The sequence below is a fragment of the Varroa jacobsoni genome, unplaced genomic scaffold, assembly GCF_002532875.2.
Source record: "Varroa jacobsoni isolate VJ856 unplaced genomic scaffold, vjacob_1.0 scaffold_949, whole genome shotgun sequence".
Lineage (NCBI taxonomy): Eukaryota > Metazoa > Arthropoda > Arachnida > Mesostigmata > Varroidae > Varroa > Varroa jacobsoni.
Window position 1 is genome coordinate 161540 of NW_019213851.1, and position 14817 is coordinate 176356.

A 14817-nucleotide genomic window follows, 5' to 3' on the forward strand; every position below is an offset into this window, starting at 1 on the left:
TTATTTTATGTTTGAAGGTAAACGGTTCTCAAATGTGTAAAATGAAAAAAGTGGATCTACTGATCGAGTCAACATTACGCTCTCTATCAAAAGCAAACAAGTTCTTCCCTTTAGGGAAGAATTAGGTTATCGAACGGCTTTATCTTCACATATGCTAAAAGTTTACTTAAGAAGTCGCTCAAAATAATGTCGAAATTCATTACATAGGCAACCCTATACAACCAGTCGAATCTTTGACCGCTTTCTCGCCAAAATATTAATTTTTAGTGTAAGGATGCGCTTAGCATTTTTACTCAGCTCGTCGTAATCTATAGATGGGCATTAAGAAAAGTCATAAAAAAGGGGTGCCTTGCACAAAAGATGTTCTAATTTCTTAATTTTTTTTCAGAATATTTCTCAGAAATTATTTCCGAAAAAATTGTTCTTCGAAGATATTTACCATACCTGCCACTTTAGGTTTCCAATTGGCATGTTATAGAAATTGGCTTAAAATGATATTTATACTACTATACTCTATGAGGAAAAACAGAGACCAAATTAGGGGTTTTCACCATTTACATGCAGAAATATTCATTTTAAGTGTAGGATACTGTGTTGTATCTTTTCTTGACTCGTTAAAATCTATCGATTGGTAGAAAAGACTTCTTGCCTTATATAGAGTACTTATTTATAAGTACTCTTATCTTCATTTACGTTTTATCTTCAGGTGGCATTTTCAATTAAGAAATCGATATTTGAGTACCAAAATATTCATACAATTTCGATTCAGCTCAGACAAAGCTTTTGATTGGTGACGAAAACCGCTGTTCCTCATGTACATGGAGTTTCATGTAAATTTCTAAGCGCTACTTTATGTGAAGCAATTTTTCAAAAAAAAAACGCGCACCAAATGTACCTCGTGCAGACTTCGACGGTTTTTTCATAGATATGTCTAAAATATTCTGAAAAAAAAAGTTTAAGAAAGCCATTTAAAAGACGAAATTCATAATCGTACAAACAACACCAGCAGAAAACAGGCTTAATGCACTTTACAACTAAGCACAAATAATTCATGGTTCGACTGTAGATCCCCACATTTACCGGTAGTTACCCTGTTGAAATTCGATTGGTATCCTATGGCACCGATTCCGTTATACGGTAATAATCTGATTTTCCTAATTAAGTGGATCTATTAGGGTCATATGTTCCATTGCAATCACTCTTCTGTATTCCGTTCTTCAATTAAAATATTTTAACAGGCCCTCTGCCATGCTGCAGTTATCTCGTCAATCTCTTCTGATATTTTATTCGTGTTACACATAATTTCTAACATAAGCTCAATACCCTGTTGCGTTTATCGTGTTTTTCAATTTTAATAAATCCTATCACCCAGAAAAAAGTATTTACCCTACTGGAGAATATAGACCATATAGGCCTAAATGATTCAGATTTTACCAACCGTTTTTGCAAATTAACAAAGTTAGCATTATGCATGTTTATAGAAACCATTGCACCTGAAAAAAGTAATCGCATGCTTAGAAAGATTAATTGAGATGATTTTTATTTCGCCAATCATGAAGTATTCAGGCAAAATCATCGATTTACCACTGAAGAATTGTATTGTTAGTATTTTCACTTAAACTAAATTGTACACCTCTTTTGCTCATTCAAACTCCGAAGTGACAAAAAATTTACCTAAACTGCTATTAAACATTGTGGGGTGGAAAAGTGAATTCTCCTGAGCAAAAGTATTCATCTGATCAGGTTCATCTTTAACGCAGACTTCTCAGGGTGAAGCTCTTTAAATCTAGATAGTATCGGCCCGGTCTGACCACTCTACAGCGTTGATTTGGGTCCAACTAAGGAACTACTAATAAAATCAATAAACAAAAAACGTTTAATAGCTTTTATATACATATTAATGTATTCTAGAAATTCCAGTTGCTTTCTCGTGACACATGCTCTTGGAGACACTTATTTGCCAGTAACCTGCGTTTTTAACTTTGTTTTTAGGCACTGGCGATGTTCAACTTTCAATAGCTCAAAATATTCCAATAGATGGCGCTGTTATCGTCACAACACCACAACCGGTTGCCCTTCTGGATGCGCGACGAGGTATCGAAATGTTCCGTAAAATGAATGTGCCTATTCTAGGCGTCGTGCAAAATATGTCCGAGCATATCTGTGAAAAATGCGGTCACACGACATATATGTTTGGAAAGGACGGAGCGAAAAAAATGGCTGACGATATGGGAGTGCAAATTATTGGTTAGTAATACCCTTTAATCACAAAACTTTTTCATGGATTATAGCATAACAAAAGGAAGCTCCAGTCTTTTATCTGTTTGAGAACGATAAGGTTCGCATAAAGCAGTTATTATATTCTATTAAGGTTCGAAAACGTTGGGCATAATCAAATACCAATATATTTTCCATTAGCTGCAGTAAACTTTTATCATCAAACCATGGCCTTCGTTGTTCCATATGTGGTTTATTGACTTTCAGTAAATTTGTTAGGGGCATCGAGAAAAAGAGCAACCGAAAACCATAGCATTTTCGCTGAAATCCTACGATGGTATTTACAAATCTAATACTCGAGTATCCGGAAAAAGCAATAGTAACCCTAGTAACGTACTAGGGTTACTATTGCATTTAAGCTTTTAGATCTCCATACCATACAGCCGTAGGAACAACGGCTTAACCGTTATTAGTAACGCAAAGTTTTAGATGTCTAATTACGGATTTTCAGGCAATATTCCGTTGAATTTGGCGATTCGCGAGGGGTGCGATAGCGGTAAACCTATCATTGTTGTCGAACCTGATTCGCCGGTGACAAAAGCATACAATGAATTGGCGGCCATTGTGTTAATGAAGCTAGGTACCACTTAGTAATGGTGAAGAATAAATACTAGATATATGTGACGAATGTAATTGTAGAAGTTGAAATGTATTATGTCCAAGCTAATAAATATGTGTTTTCTATAGCCGTGTTGATTAAACCTATTAAATGAGCTTTCTACAAGTTTTCAATTTATATCGATGGGTACATCTTCTTTTCTGTTACAGAGCAGGCTCGCTTATTACAATTCAAATTATTGCCTACGGCTTTCTTATTCGAGAAAGCAGAAGAGGTAATACTTTATTTAGGTTTTAACTGTGCAGTGGCATCGATGATGTGACACCTGCCCATTTTCCCAGCAAATACCCATTACTGGCAATTACCTTTGATGGGTATTTATTTTTGTTAATATTTTCGATGTTCCAAAGATCGCTGCCTCTGGATATACCGGAATAACGTCAGTTCATTAAAGCTGGCCTTTCGATGAAGTCACATTTGTATTAAAAATGAAATTTCCCAAATCCGTCGTGCTGAAATCTCTTGATATTCAATGTCTTAGAACCAAGAATTAGCTGGCCACGACTCCTTCTAAAGCTTTGGGATCCACGAAATAAATTTACTCTGAATCTGTTCAATTGATCTCATTGTACCCCTTTGTTGCCACCATAGTCAACAATGAGGCCTTGTCTGATTCTTGTGTAAGAGTTGTCATTTGAAAATTCATTAGTTGAAAACTGTCTAACAATGTTAATATGGTTTTGTAAACATCAGTTCACGGAGTACCTCAGTTACAAACAGTTTTCTTCCGTGTTTTGCGAGTAGCACTAAAACAACAGCGAGTATTTACGAAAGAAGCACGTACGATGGTTGTTTATTTTGGTATAGTCGTTATTATTTATAAAAAAAGAAAAAGATATCATCATATACAGACTTGGTAATGAAATAACCAAACCTCTTTTTATTTGACAAAATTAAATCCAAGTAATCAATGGAGCTTCTTATTTTTTTGAAACGGAATCTGGTGCCCTATAGGTGTTGATCGCCTTGTGTTTTACGACTCTCCTTCAGTACACGTTGAACCGTTTTGCTTCGGAAAATGACACAAAGGGCAGTTCGTAAACGACAACACCTAAAAACATATTTGACGTAATAACGTTAGATTAGGTAGGTCTGCAAAAAATTAACAGCACTTTATGTATCGCCGATAGTAGTGCCGTATAAAACGGTTACCTTCTTGTCGACCTAATTGAACATTACTGTCTCTAGCTATAAGGGTAATTATTATTTCCTTAAACGAAACCTCTTAGCAGTAGGTATGGTACTTGTTTCTGACACAAAAGGAATCACTTTTACCACGGACAGAAAAAGCGTGGTTTAGATAATTTATCTGAATTAACTAGTTGCACAATGCACTGAAATTTGCTACGTTTTAGTGATAGCTAAAGGTCAAATGAGAAGTCTTTTATTTTTCTCTTCCTGCTGTAGTTGCATGTACCTCGCCTCGAATAGCCGAATGCCTACATTGACCACATCGCCAGGCGCGCTCCGTATCCGTAATCACCGCTCCCGATGCAACGCACAATGGATAGCGAACTCCACAAGTAGGACATAAGGTCGATCTTCAATAGCAAAGCAAAATACCTAGCAGTAGTAGTGTTTTTTTTATGTAGCCTCATTATTTGAACTAAAGCAGCATATAAGAGATAAATTGTGTGGGGTAGTGATTAAATTACCAAATACACCTTATTAGAAGTTGGTGCATGAAGAATTATAGCTAAAACAACAGCTTACAAAAAAATAATTTTACCCATCAGGTAGAGTTATCCCACAGCCAAGACAAACAGCGTTTTCAACCTTATTTTTTTTGGGCACATTTTTCGAGAAGAGACAGAGAGACACTTGTTCAAGTTGTTCCCGCTCGGACGCTGAGAAACCTTCGCTGGTCTCCAGGTATGTTAAAGCCCGTGAACAGTGGCCCCACGCTCGACTCATCACCGACGTCAAAGCTGTTATAGACCACAAAGAAGAAGACTTATGAGAGCAGCAGAATTACTGTAGGAGACTCTCCCATATAAGTACAGGGGACCATTAGAATTTCGATAGTTGAGATCGTTCGTGTTTATTTTGCAGTTAAGTCGGATCTGAGAACGAGGTTTGAATGGTTTAGTTCAGTTAAGCATAGATAATCATAGATGTATGTTTGTTTTTTAAGTCATACGTGAGAATTCTACCATAAAGGGATTTATTATTACTAGCATTTTTACTCAAAGACACTCTGTACGTATTCGAATGCATTACCAGATACTAACCGATCAGTTGGTACACAATGTTACAATCAAGAATATCATCGTACTCTTTCAGATGTAAGGCCGTAGTCAATGCCTGCTCATATTTCTCACGATAAAATTGCCTTTGTGCCAGGGCTAAGAAATGATATGCCTGAAAGAGTTAAGTCATGGAAAAATGGTATAGTTGAACTAATCATTCATTACGATTTGATAAGTAAACCCTTCCTGCATGAAAATGTTATCTTTGACTTAAGTTCTCAACAATTAAATAAATTAATCCCAGATAAACAGCAATAGCCAATAAAACCCAGTGCGTTGGGAACCGATAGCCTAGCAAAAAGTGGTGAGATGAGAAGTTTGAGTAGATGATGTCAGATTAAATAAATGAGCAAGCTAAATCTTCAAAAGAATAGACGTGATAGATAAAACTGACCTGAGCGTATCTCCAAAGGTTGTCCTCTCCAACGACGGTCAAAGACTGCGTAGCTCCTTCAAATCCAGGCCTGTTCCTGCCAGTTTTGCCCTGATCAGCCAGCATGGCCGCGAGAACATAAATTTGTTTTTTCAGAACGCTTCCTCCGACACGGTCAGAGCGCGCCAGTTCATTCAAAAGACGAGCCGCCTCTCTAAACCGGCCAGCTCGCCTGGATATCAAACCACGTGAGGTGTGAGTACCGATTTTCCAGTAGACATTTTGCGTCCAAAATGAAAGGGCCAGTAGCTAATTTGTTTATGATAATTCTGATTATTTAGCGCATTGTTTACACATAGAACGTGATTTAATAAATGCATTTTATGAATAGGTCACTTTATTCGTAACGCTGAAATGCCAAACAAAAAAGCATCAATAATAAAGCTGTGAAAGATGGAAACTACTAAATATAATAGTGCATACCGATATAGTTCAACAGCAGACAGAATATTGTCCTTTTCAATGAATTGTCTCGCGTACTTAGCAAGCAGCCCGCTTACGTCCGCCACTTGGCCATGGTCTCGAGCTAATTCTATTGCAGTTTTCCATTCGTTGAGTTCGATACAAACTTCCATTGCACGAGTGTGCGCGTCACTCTATCATCATAATGACAATAAAAATTCCGATTAGTCGAGCATATGATATGTCTCATCTCTCTCCAGTCACTTCGCGTTATTATCTCATGCTTTTTTTTGTATTTGAACCACAGTTAGCCGTATTTCGTTTTTAGATCAGCCTGTAGAAGATGATTACTGGCAAGAATGACGCAAGAATGCCGAATTGATATGTAAAACTTCGTACAGTCACGCGCTTGCGCATATTCTGAAGCTTGCTTACATTAACGAAACAATGAACAGCCTCATCACACATGCCCACTGATTCGAACATCTCTCCGATTCGAAAGAGGAGCTTCTTATCGGACGCCCCTTCCGTTACCTTCCATAGTTCATCGAAATCTTCAGTCATGTAATGGGCGGTGGCTAAACCATCTTTATTATGTGACTTCTTGAAACAATGAATAGCCTTTTCCCTGGCGATCAAATACATGTTATTATAATTTAATAAAAGTGCTCCCTAGCGCTTTACAGATGTACCATTTTTGCTGCGATACTGCCATTAAATCGTACTATTATTTATGTTACTCGGTCTGTACTTTTTATTTTTTTGCTTTTTCTAATTTTTCTAATAGTTTATAATAGTTCCTAATAGTTCTAATAGTAAAATTTCTAATAGTTTATAGACATGATGCAATATTTTCCATGTTTAATCCTTTGCACTAATGATAACAACGTTGCTTAATTGCAATCGTTCAATAAATACGACTTGTCACCTGGTAGCTTTAGAGCTTATTTTGTAGCGCGACAAACGAACTTTATAGCCCACAATAGAGCTTAAAATATACTTGGTAAACTCCCTTGGATAAATAATATACGTTCTTCTTTTAGTTCACTTTTCAATCAAATCAAATTCCCAATGTAGCAGATATATGTTGGTAATCAGGCTCAAACCGGAAACTGTCGGCATATTTGTCGGCCACCCTCGTCCTAGTCTAGGATCTAAGGAAGTCAGTTAAACTAAAATGTAATTTGCGACCGATTCATAAGAATGGGAGACTTAAAAAACATGGTATGTCTATGACTACCGTGCTATCTATCATTTTACGGATACTTACCACTCGCCATTATCAATGCACATTTGACCGAGATTATTGTACGCATTCTCGATCAAAGCGACATTACTTTCGTTCGAGGTAAGTGCTAGCTCTATGACGCGTTCCCAATTGCCTATAATGGCATGCATTTCTATTGCCAGATCTCTAGAATAAAGAATTAATTTTTGCATTAGGGCAGGAACAAGATAATTAATTATCTTTAACAAAAATTTCTAGTTACCCTAATTGTCGTCAGCACGGGATAATTTCAACGTTTTGTCAAATATTGTTCCATTATAATGCTGCGTTTGGGACCTCTTTGCAGGTGAAGCTAAACGTGCGAAATAAGCAATAAGTTTTAGCAGCAGGCAGTCCCTGTCGTACTCTCAACCCTCATTATATTAAGCTCGATAGCTGTTTTCATACTATTGTATGTTTTCCGTGAATACTTAAAGTGTTAAGGCTAATTGTATTACTTTTTTACCATTCGATCGTGAGAAAAGCTATATTTGCGCCTGTCTAAGATCAACGTCCTCTGTACACCTATGCTCTAGTGCCATACTTACATACGATCGTTGTCTATGAACATCTGCTCGGCCTCATCAAATTGGTCGAAATATGCCAGTACTTCAGCTTCACGCACCTCTCGACTGGCGAGCTTTGCTATTCGCCGGCAAAACAGCACTCCATCCCAGTCCCGTATCCGAACCAGAGCCATTTCCGCAGCATCGAGATCACCCGAGATCATGTGAAACTTAGCCATTTTGCGCCTAGAAAATGTTTTCTGTTATTGGTTAAGGTAGAACCTACAAAAGCCCTTGTAGAGCATTACTAGCCTTTTAATCCAGCAAGACTTATTGACAGAAAAGCTATTGGAACAGCTTTTCTTAGTTTCTTATATATATATGTAGTTCATATGTATATTGATTCGGGTATCTGGGCGGCACCGCGTTATAGGAAATTTTTCTTTTTTTTCAAACAAATCAATTTTTTTGCAGTTTTTTGGTATGTGTCGAACAGCGTTCGGTCACATAGAATCCCATTTGCTAACCTTACGTAGAAAAAATGTTTTTGATTTTTTAATGTTTCTGTTGAAGAATTTCTCAAAGAATATTTTAGCAAAACATATTTCCTTAAAGTATTTGCCATATTAGCTGTTTAAAGGAAAAAAGTTGCTAAGTGGCTAGGAAACAACTAAAACATGATTCTTTTACCAGAGAATGCTGTTAGAATCGTTATCTTCGATAAACTGTACGACATCAGCGATAGTGGCTTGTTCAAGCAGCTCGTTAAACTGTTTCAGTAGGCAAGTATCTTCTACAACGACGTGGCTTCTAACAGAGAGCGCTTGCTCCGGTGCAGCTAGGATCTCATCAAGGAGAACGCATTTGACACGGAGTTCCTCAATGGCGCAAAGGTATCCTGCGCAGGTTGTTGCATCTTCCGTTTCAAGCCTATGCACTATTACTAATCGAGTTTTCTCCATGTAAGCGAAGAGTTCAGGCTCATCCTAGTAAAAATAAAAATTATTATTACTATTACATAGAGCTTGCGGTGCAATTATTTTACTGCAAAAAGTGCTATCACAGTAATAGCTTTAACTGCTCCAAATATATAGTCATTCTTAGGTTGTTTCAAAAACAACGTCATCTGTTATGCATCGATGAACATTATGGTGTACATTGACTACCTTATCTTAAGATAAAATTAACTTACTGTTGATGAAGTTGTACGAAAAATGGTAATAGGCAGGTATATTGAGGACGGTAATGCATATGTTAGTATAAATAGCATCATGTTTTGGTAATTCGTTCACAGATTCTACTTACCCAGGCCCATCGTACATCCCAGACGTCTTTCCGGTGGAAGTCCACCTGATTAGCTTTGCTAGAATCCGATTCAATCCCATACAAACTCAGATTTCCAGACATGTCAATAACGGACATCATACTACAAAGAAGAGACGATGACTGAATATCAACATCAACATATTTAACGATGCATAATAAACGCGCCGTTAATAGTATAAGAGCAATCGCACAAAAATATGTGCGTATAATGAATGCTTGAGTCTGAATCAAATGACAACTCGATTGTTTCACACTATATTTGCCGGTCACAAAACACATATCACGTTTTCAGGCCTTAAATACACGTACGTGTTGTTGCAGTTGAGGGCAATCATCTTCGGACGTACTTGGAGATTGTATTTATGTGACAGCGACACGTTGGGTAGTGTGTAGCGTTTCACTAGACCTGACTCGAGCGCCTGAAATAAATTTACGCTCGAAGTTAGCGTTAGGAGCACTTAAAATAGTTATTCCATCGATTGCTTAAGCTTTTTTCAGTTTCATATACTCTTAATCGAAACTTACGATTGTTTCAACCTTCATTTCATTTAAACAAATGTTCTTGTATTTAAGAGCTTCATATAAGAAGCACTTGTTGGGTCATGCGACAACACAGCTAAAGGAGACATGCCTTCTCGTATCTCGCATTTCCAATTTCAGATTTGAAATAAATTAATCATAAAGTTAACAATATCATACCGACCACCACAAGAGCCTCTCCTTCTGCCGCCAGGCAGCAGATTTCTTCCTGGCCATTTGTCAGGGCAAATTTCGAATCACCTTCAGCGCCCGAGATCTTTGAGATCTGGCTGTAAGTGAAGGCCAGGAATATTCACTGTAATACCAGCTGTTATGGGATTTTTACAAGAATCACCTAAGCAAACGGAACATGCAGGTAATCAAATTTACAATAGACACGGAGAGGGTGTCTACTTGAGCAGTATTAAAAGAGGTTAGTTTGAAGCTGTGTATGAAACAGCTGATTCGAACTGGGGGGTCCTAACTGTAACAAATTACTTCGATAAGCAACAAATTGTACATATAAATTAGATTGCTAAACTGACATTAAAGGTTTAACACGTTATGGTAATTCGTTAAGGGACATTCACTATTAATAGTTAGTGCAATTGACGATCCTTCTGTAATATTCTTCGGTCGAATCAAAATAGCCCTTTATTTAGAGTGCTTTACCTTTGCTGAGTCTGTTGAGACTTATTAGGCTCGCCTTCCGCACGCTGCTTCACGTCTCGGAATCGCCACACGTAAAGATCACAATGTGACGCAATTGCTACGACATCTCCGCAGACCGCCATACGAATTGGCTCATTTTCGATAATGACCTGGTCTACCAGAGCGCCTATATTGTCCCATACTTCGATATTAAACTGAAAGAATCGACACCATAATCGGGATGTTCGAATAAATAGAGCTGGCTGAGAAGTGGTTTATAAAAATCGATTGTTAGTGTTACAAGGCTGTCAGTGAGCTCTTTCGCAAACTAAAGTCCTGGTATAACGGCCCGTAACGGAGACGATGAAAGTTGGTGATTTTGGCAAGATACTCGGGGCAGGAAAGGTGGTTACTTCGGGATTGTACCGAAGCGATTCTAACTTGCAAAAATAGCTGTTCTACTGCGTTCGCCCTTAAGCAGAACAAGGTGTAAACGAACCTGATCTGGGACTCCGGCCTGATGCCGTGTTGCGACGGCGGCATGCCCCTTTGACGAAGCTATTGCCAGTACACCCCTTCGAAAATTGATATGTTTCTGAAAAACGGTAAGCCAAAAGCTAATTGATCCTACTTACGGAAAACAACGATTCGACATGATTAATCTTCTGTCTGGACCTACAACTCAAGACGGTCATTCGATTACTCTGCCAGCATTTCATATTACATAACTTAATTATGATTAACAAATAATAGACCATTATTTAAACCGAATATTTTCTGTTAGCAAGTGGTTGGAGAGATCTTATTATGAGGCATTTTGAGCCAGAGATATTTATCTTATCATCAATCTCCACTCTATTATCTGCATGATTATTTTTTGAAGAAAAGGCATACCTACTTTATAAAGCAATCCATCCGACAGTTAAGCATATTGTACTAGATGCCTCAATGAATAATGTCAATTTAGTAGTCTACGATAGTTTGGCTGTACAGTCGATAGTACAGGCTATTCCACTAAGCTTTTTGCAGTCCGTACCTGTCTATTTTTAATATCCCAGAGTGTGAAACATTGCTCCGCTCGGTCTGGCTTTGAATGCGTAAACAGTACACAGTCAGAAAAATAACACCACATGTAATCAGGCCGTACGTTTACGAAATAGATGAACGAATCCACGCTGACGGCTAGGCGTAAGCCACTGCCTTCCCAGGTGCAGCCTTTGATGGGCGTTCAGTATTCAAGGCCGTAAATAGAAAATTAAAATATTGACACTATAATAACTCAAAAGGAACGTTACTATAAAAATGCAGTTTACCTGCACTGTTTATTATCTTGGGTGGAACGCAATTTGCTTTGAAGAATTCCATAACGTTCAAATATCTAAGTGATGCTCGCTATATATCGAAGCTAGTATAGCAGTAATGAATGAATAAACACGCCTATCAATATCTGTCTGAAGTTTTCTTTAAACGCGCTGTGTATTTACATGAAGATAATGGATCACTGTAATCGACGCCTAGATTGTCCTTCTATAGATAAGTAGATTGCGAGGCTTATGCTGGACTAATCCAGGCAAGTCGCGCGAAGACAAAAATCCAAAGTCATGAAAAAGATTGGCTTTTTCATTTACCTGTAATCTGCGTCCCTGGTACAACAAGCGTATGCAGATACTGGCCCTGATTACTAAATAATTTTATAATATTTTTCTTGTCAGGTTCGCGTGTCTGAAGAAGCCTGCCAATAACAGCGATCATGTTGCCTGATGGTGACCACTCAGAGCCCGTTATAATCATATCGCAATCAATCAGTATCGGCGCTTCAGTGAAGATAGAAAGAGCAGTATGAAGATCATATTAATTGGTTTACAAAAGAAATATTAGTCTTTGTTCGTGAGATCACCACCCGGTAGAGAAATTAAAGTTGTTCTCTATTCAATACACCGCCTACGTTTATGTTACGTAGTTCCTAAGTGACTATCTCTGCTATATATTTAAAATTAGTCGTCGACTACAAAGCGTAACATTCAATTTTATATAAGACATATAGTTTTAAACATTGATAATATGATTAAATTTTATATGCATATCAATCGTAGACTTACAGAGGTCAACTTCTTTTTTAAGTAGCTGAATGTGACCTTCGTCACTTGCGATAGCGAGAGCAGGGACATCAACCTCAAGAGCTCCCCCACTGGGTCTTTCGCCACTTGGCCCCCTTTTGTGCCATTTTATTGCAACGATATTGGAATTCGGCGTCGGCTGTATTATGCTCATTTTTGACTTTTCAGACAAATAAACGAACATTCAAATTATATCAAAGCCATTCTTTTGAACAAAAATTTAATTTTTAATTTTAACGTTAAAGTCGTACGATTCGATTACCTTTTAAGTTCGCACCGCTTGAAAAATTGAACGGGTATCAAAGTAAACCTTGCTATGACTTACAACAAAGTTTCCACCCTGGTCATAGATATGTATTTCGCCCGACCGTAGCCCAAATAGAAGATATTTTCCATCCGCAGACCACTGAAAAGTGAACCATGGCATTTCTATTTAATACGATTTGTTTTACAAACACGAAACCTGATCAGAGGATAGGAGAGGCAAAATGTTTACGGCGTGTTCTTTTGTGGTGATACTTTCCTGTGAATCAGTATGGCCTCTTACCTCAGCAAGTTGCAAAGAGACCCCTTTAAGTTCTTTTCCCCAAAGACGATTCCCATCAACTGATCCAACAATAATTGCCCCATCATCGTAGATAATGCATATTCGTTGTCCATCACTCGACCAAGCCATTCCTCTAACAACACTTTTATTCCTGTTATTGACCATCTCCTCGAACCATGTCCCTTTGTGTAACATCCAAACAATAATCAGCCCCGACGAGTCTGCTGTGGCGAGGCGCTGGTGCTTCTCGTTCCACGCCATCAACTGAACAGAGCCTACATTACAACAAAAACCTCTTGTAAGGTTAAAATTTCGTCTCTGGCACATTTAATGTAAAATATCACGTAAGACATCCATACAACAAGTTAATTAATAACAAGTAAATAGATATAATCAATTTGGCTTAGCGAGTCAAAAAGCAAAGGACATTATCACAAGAACTATAACACATTAGTAACTGCATAACAATAATTCCACCGTCCTTAAAGAATCGAGGAATATCGAATGGATACGCATAGGTAAAACCGAAACAAAGTAAAATCAAGTCATTGTTACGAGAAGCACTCTTCCCTAACTTTCATTAGGTAAAAAAAAAGGCGCTGACGTTTTGTGCAGTAAAAGTAAGTGAAAAAATAGAAGTTCCTTTTTAGATATTACTACGTTCAAGTCAAACTGACAGACCGCCGAGCCGGACCTTCTGACTCCAAATGTACGTGGTGTTGGTCTTGATAATTCAACATAACGCAGAGCATAGAAAAGTAACTACTACGAGATGAGTAAGTTACATGCAGCACACACCATTATGGCCCTCCAGAGTTTGATTCATAAATAAGCTGGATGTAGCGACGAGTCCCTCTTTAGGAGTCTCCAGCTTCAGCACCTTGAGAAGCCCATCATCTCCACCAACTGCGATGTGACCATCCTCTGTGTTCCAAGCAATACAACGCAGATTCACTTGGTTGGGAATTGCAATCTATATGAATACATTCAGATAAAGTGATACAATTTTAAATTTAGAACGTTTGAAATCTGCACAATTACTGCGCATAACATGACAGTCTCCTTTAGATGCCTACTCCAGCAACGACTTCTTTAAAAGGAAACTAGTCGACATAAAAGTTACCCTGCTTGTATGAGTTTATGTCAATGCAAACAGAATAAATGTAAATATTGAATCTCTAGTTTTCCTAGCAGATCGTTATTTCATGCTATGCGTCGTATTGTACGCAATAACTTGTTGTCGAGAAGCTATTGCGGGTGTATTAACTCTATCGGATTTTTGCTTGGTTCTATATCAATGCTTCGCTGAACGTACGCTGTATCACTAAATTGCAATACTAATAGCACTAGGGTACGCGCCAAAGACGTACCTTCTTGCTAAGGTAGATGAACATTGTTACGTTTCGTTGAATGTACACGAATCCTCGGGAAGAAATCGTCTGTGTTAAATTCAACGACCACTAGAAGCAGACACTCGATGCGCCACTTTTGAACACTCTCGGAGTCCATTGTTACTATAGTGACCGGCATCACACCGTAGGGCGTAATGGTCACTTATTTGAACTCCTTCTCTTCACAGTGCGCACCTATAAGCTTTGCAAAGAGGCTCCCAATTTCGGTAGCCTTAAGAGTGTACGATATGGTTTGAACACCGTTTCTAAAAAAATGCATATTTAAAATCTAACTTCATTCAAACCTACATGTTATAAAGCGTTGTTGCAGTGAGAAACTTCATGCCTTGACTCATCTTTTTTTCAGTTGTATCTTACGGATGAAGCGCTCTAATAGCAATTCTATTTTTGAAATAAAATTGCGCGTACCTTAAGCTTTCCTTAAACATAGTCTTTTGTAAATGTACGTATTTCTAAAAAGGAAACTTTGAAAATACGTAAACGTAAAAAGGT

The 14817-nt window shown here is 37.9% G+C and overlaps 2 protein-coding genes across 2 annotated transcripts in view; one reads left to right on the forward strand and one right to left on the reverse strand.

Moving 5' to 3' along the window:
* Nubpl (NUBP iron-sulfur cluster assembly factor, mitochondrial) overlaps window positions 1-3013 on the forward strand; it is a 6908-nt gene extending 3895 nt beyond the window's left edge. Inside the window, exons 5-6 of the mRNA XM_022841758.2 lie at window positions 1993-2247; window positions 2729-3013. Of these exons, the coding sequence (XP_022697493.1) occupies window positions 1993-2247; window positions 2729-2868 (395 nt within the window). The 3' untranslated portion in view covers window positions 2869-3013. The remainder of the gene's footprint in view (window positions 1-1992; window positions 2248-2728) is intronic.
* Window positions 3014-3742: 729 nt separating this feature from the next.
* Window positions 3743-14350, reverse strand: Oseg4 (intraflagellar transport protein Oseg4). The gene is made up of 22 exons (XM_022841755.2): window positions 14284-14350; window positions 13712-13886; window positions 12914-13188; window positions 12692-12772; window positions 12349-12526; window positions 11878-12063; window positions 11286-11464; window positions 10749-10844; window positions 10271-10464; window positions 9783-9888; window positions 9389-9498; window positions 9059-9179; window positions 8444-8739; window positions 7796-7999; window positions 7251-7394; window positions 6416-6608; window positions 6002-6174; window positions 5540-5750; window positions 5128-5257; window positions 4626-4824; window positions 4314-4437; window positions 3743-3947 (listed from the first exon to the last, which is right to left on the reverse strand). The coding sequence occupies exons 1-22, from the start codon at window positions 14305-14307 to the stop codon at window positions 3870-3872; spliced, it is 3477 nt and encodes a 1158-aa protein (XP_022697490.1). The 5' UTR covers window positions 14308-14350; the 3' UTR covers window positions 3743-3869.
* Between the last annotated feature and the right edge of the window lie 467 nt (window positions 14351-14817).

Coding starts and splice junctions, on each gene's coding strand:
- Oseg4 (XM_022841755.2), bottom strand. CDS start 14,307: ATGTTCATCTACCTTAGCAAGAAG. Junction 13,189..13,711: donor AACTCTGGAGGGCCATAATG/GTGTGTGCTGCA, acceptor GTTGTAATGTAG/GCTCTGTTCAGTTGATGGCG. Junction 12,527..12,691: donor ACCAGGGTGGAAACTTTGTT/GTAAGTCATAGC, acceptor TTGTCTGAAAAG/TCAAAAATGAGCATAATACA.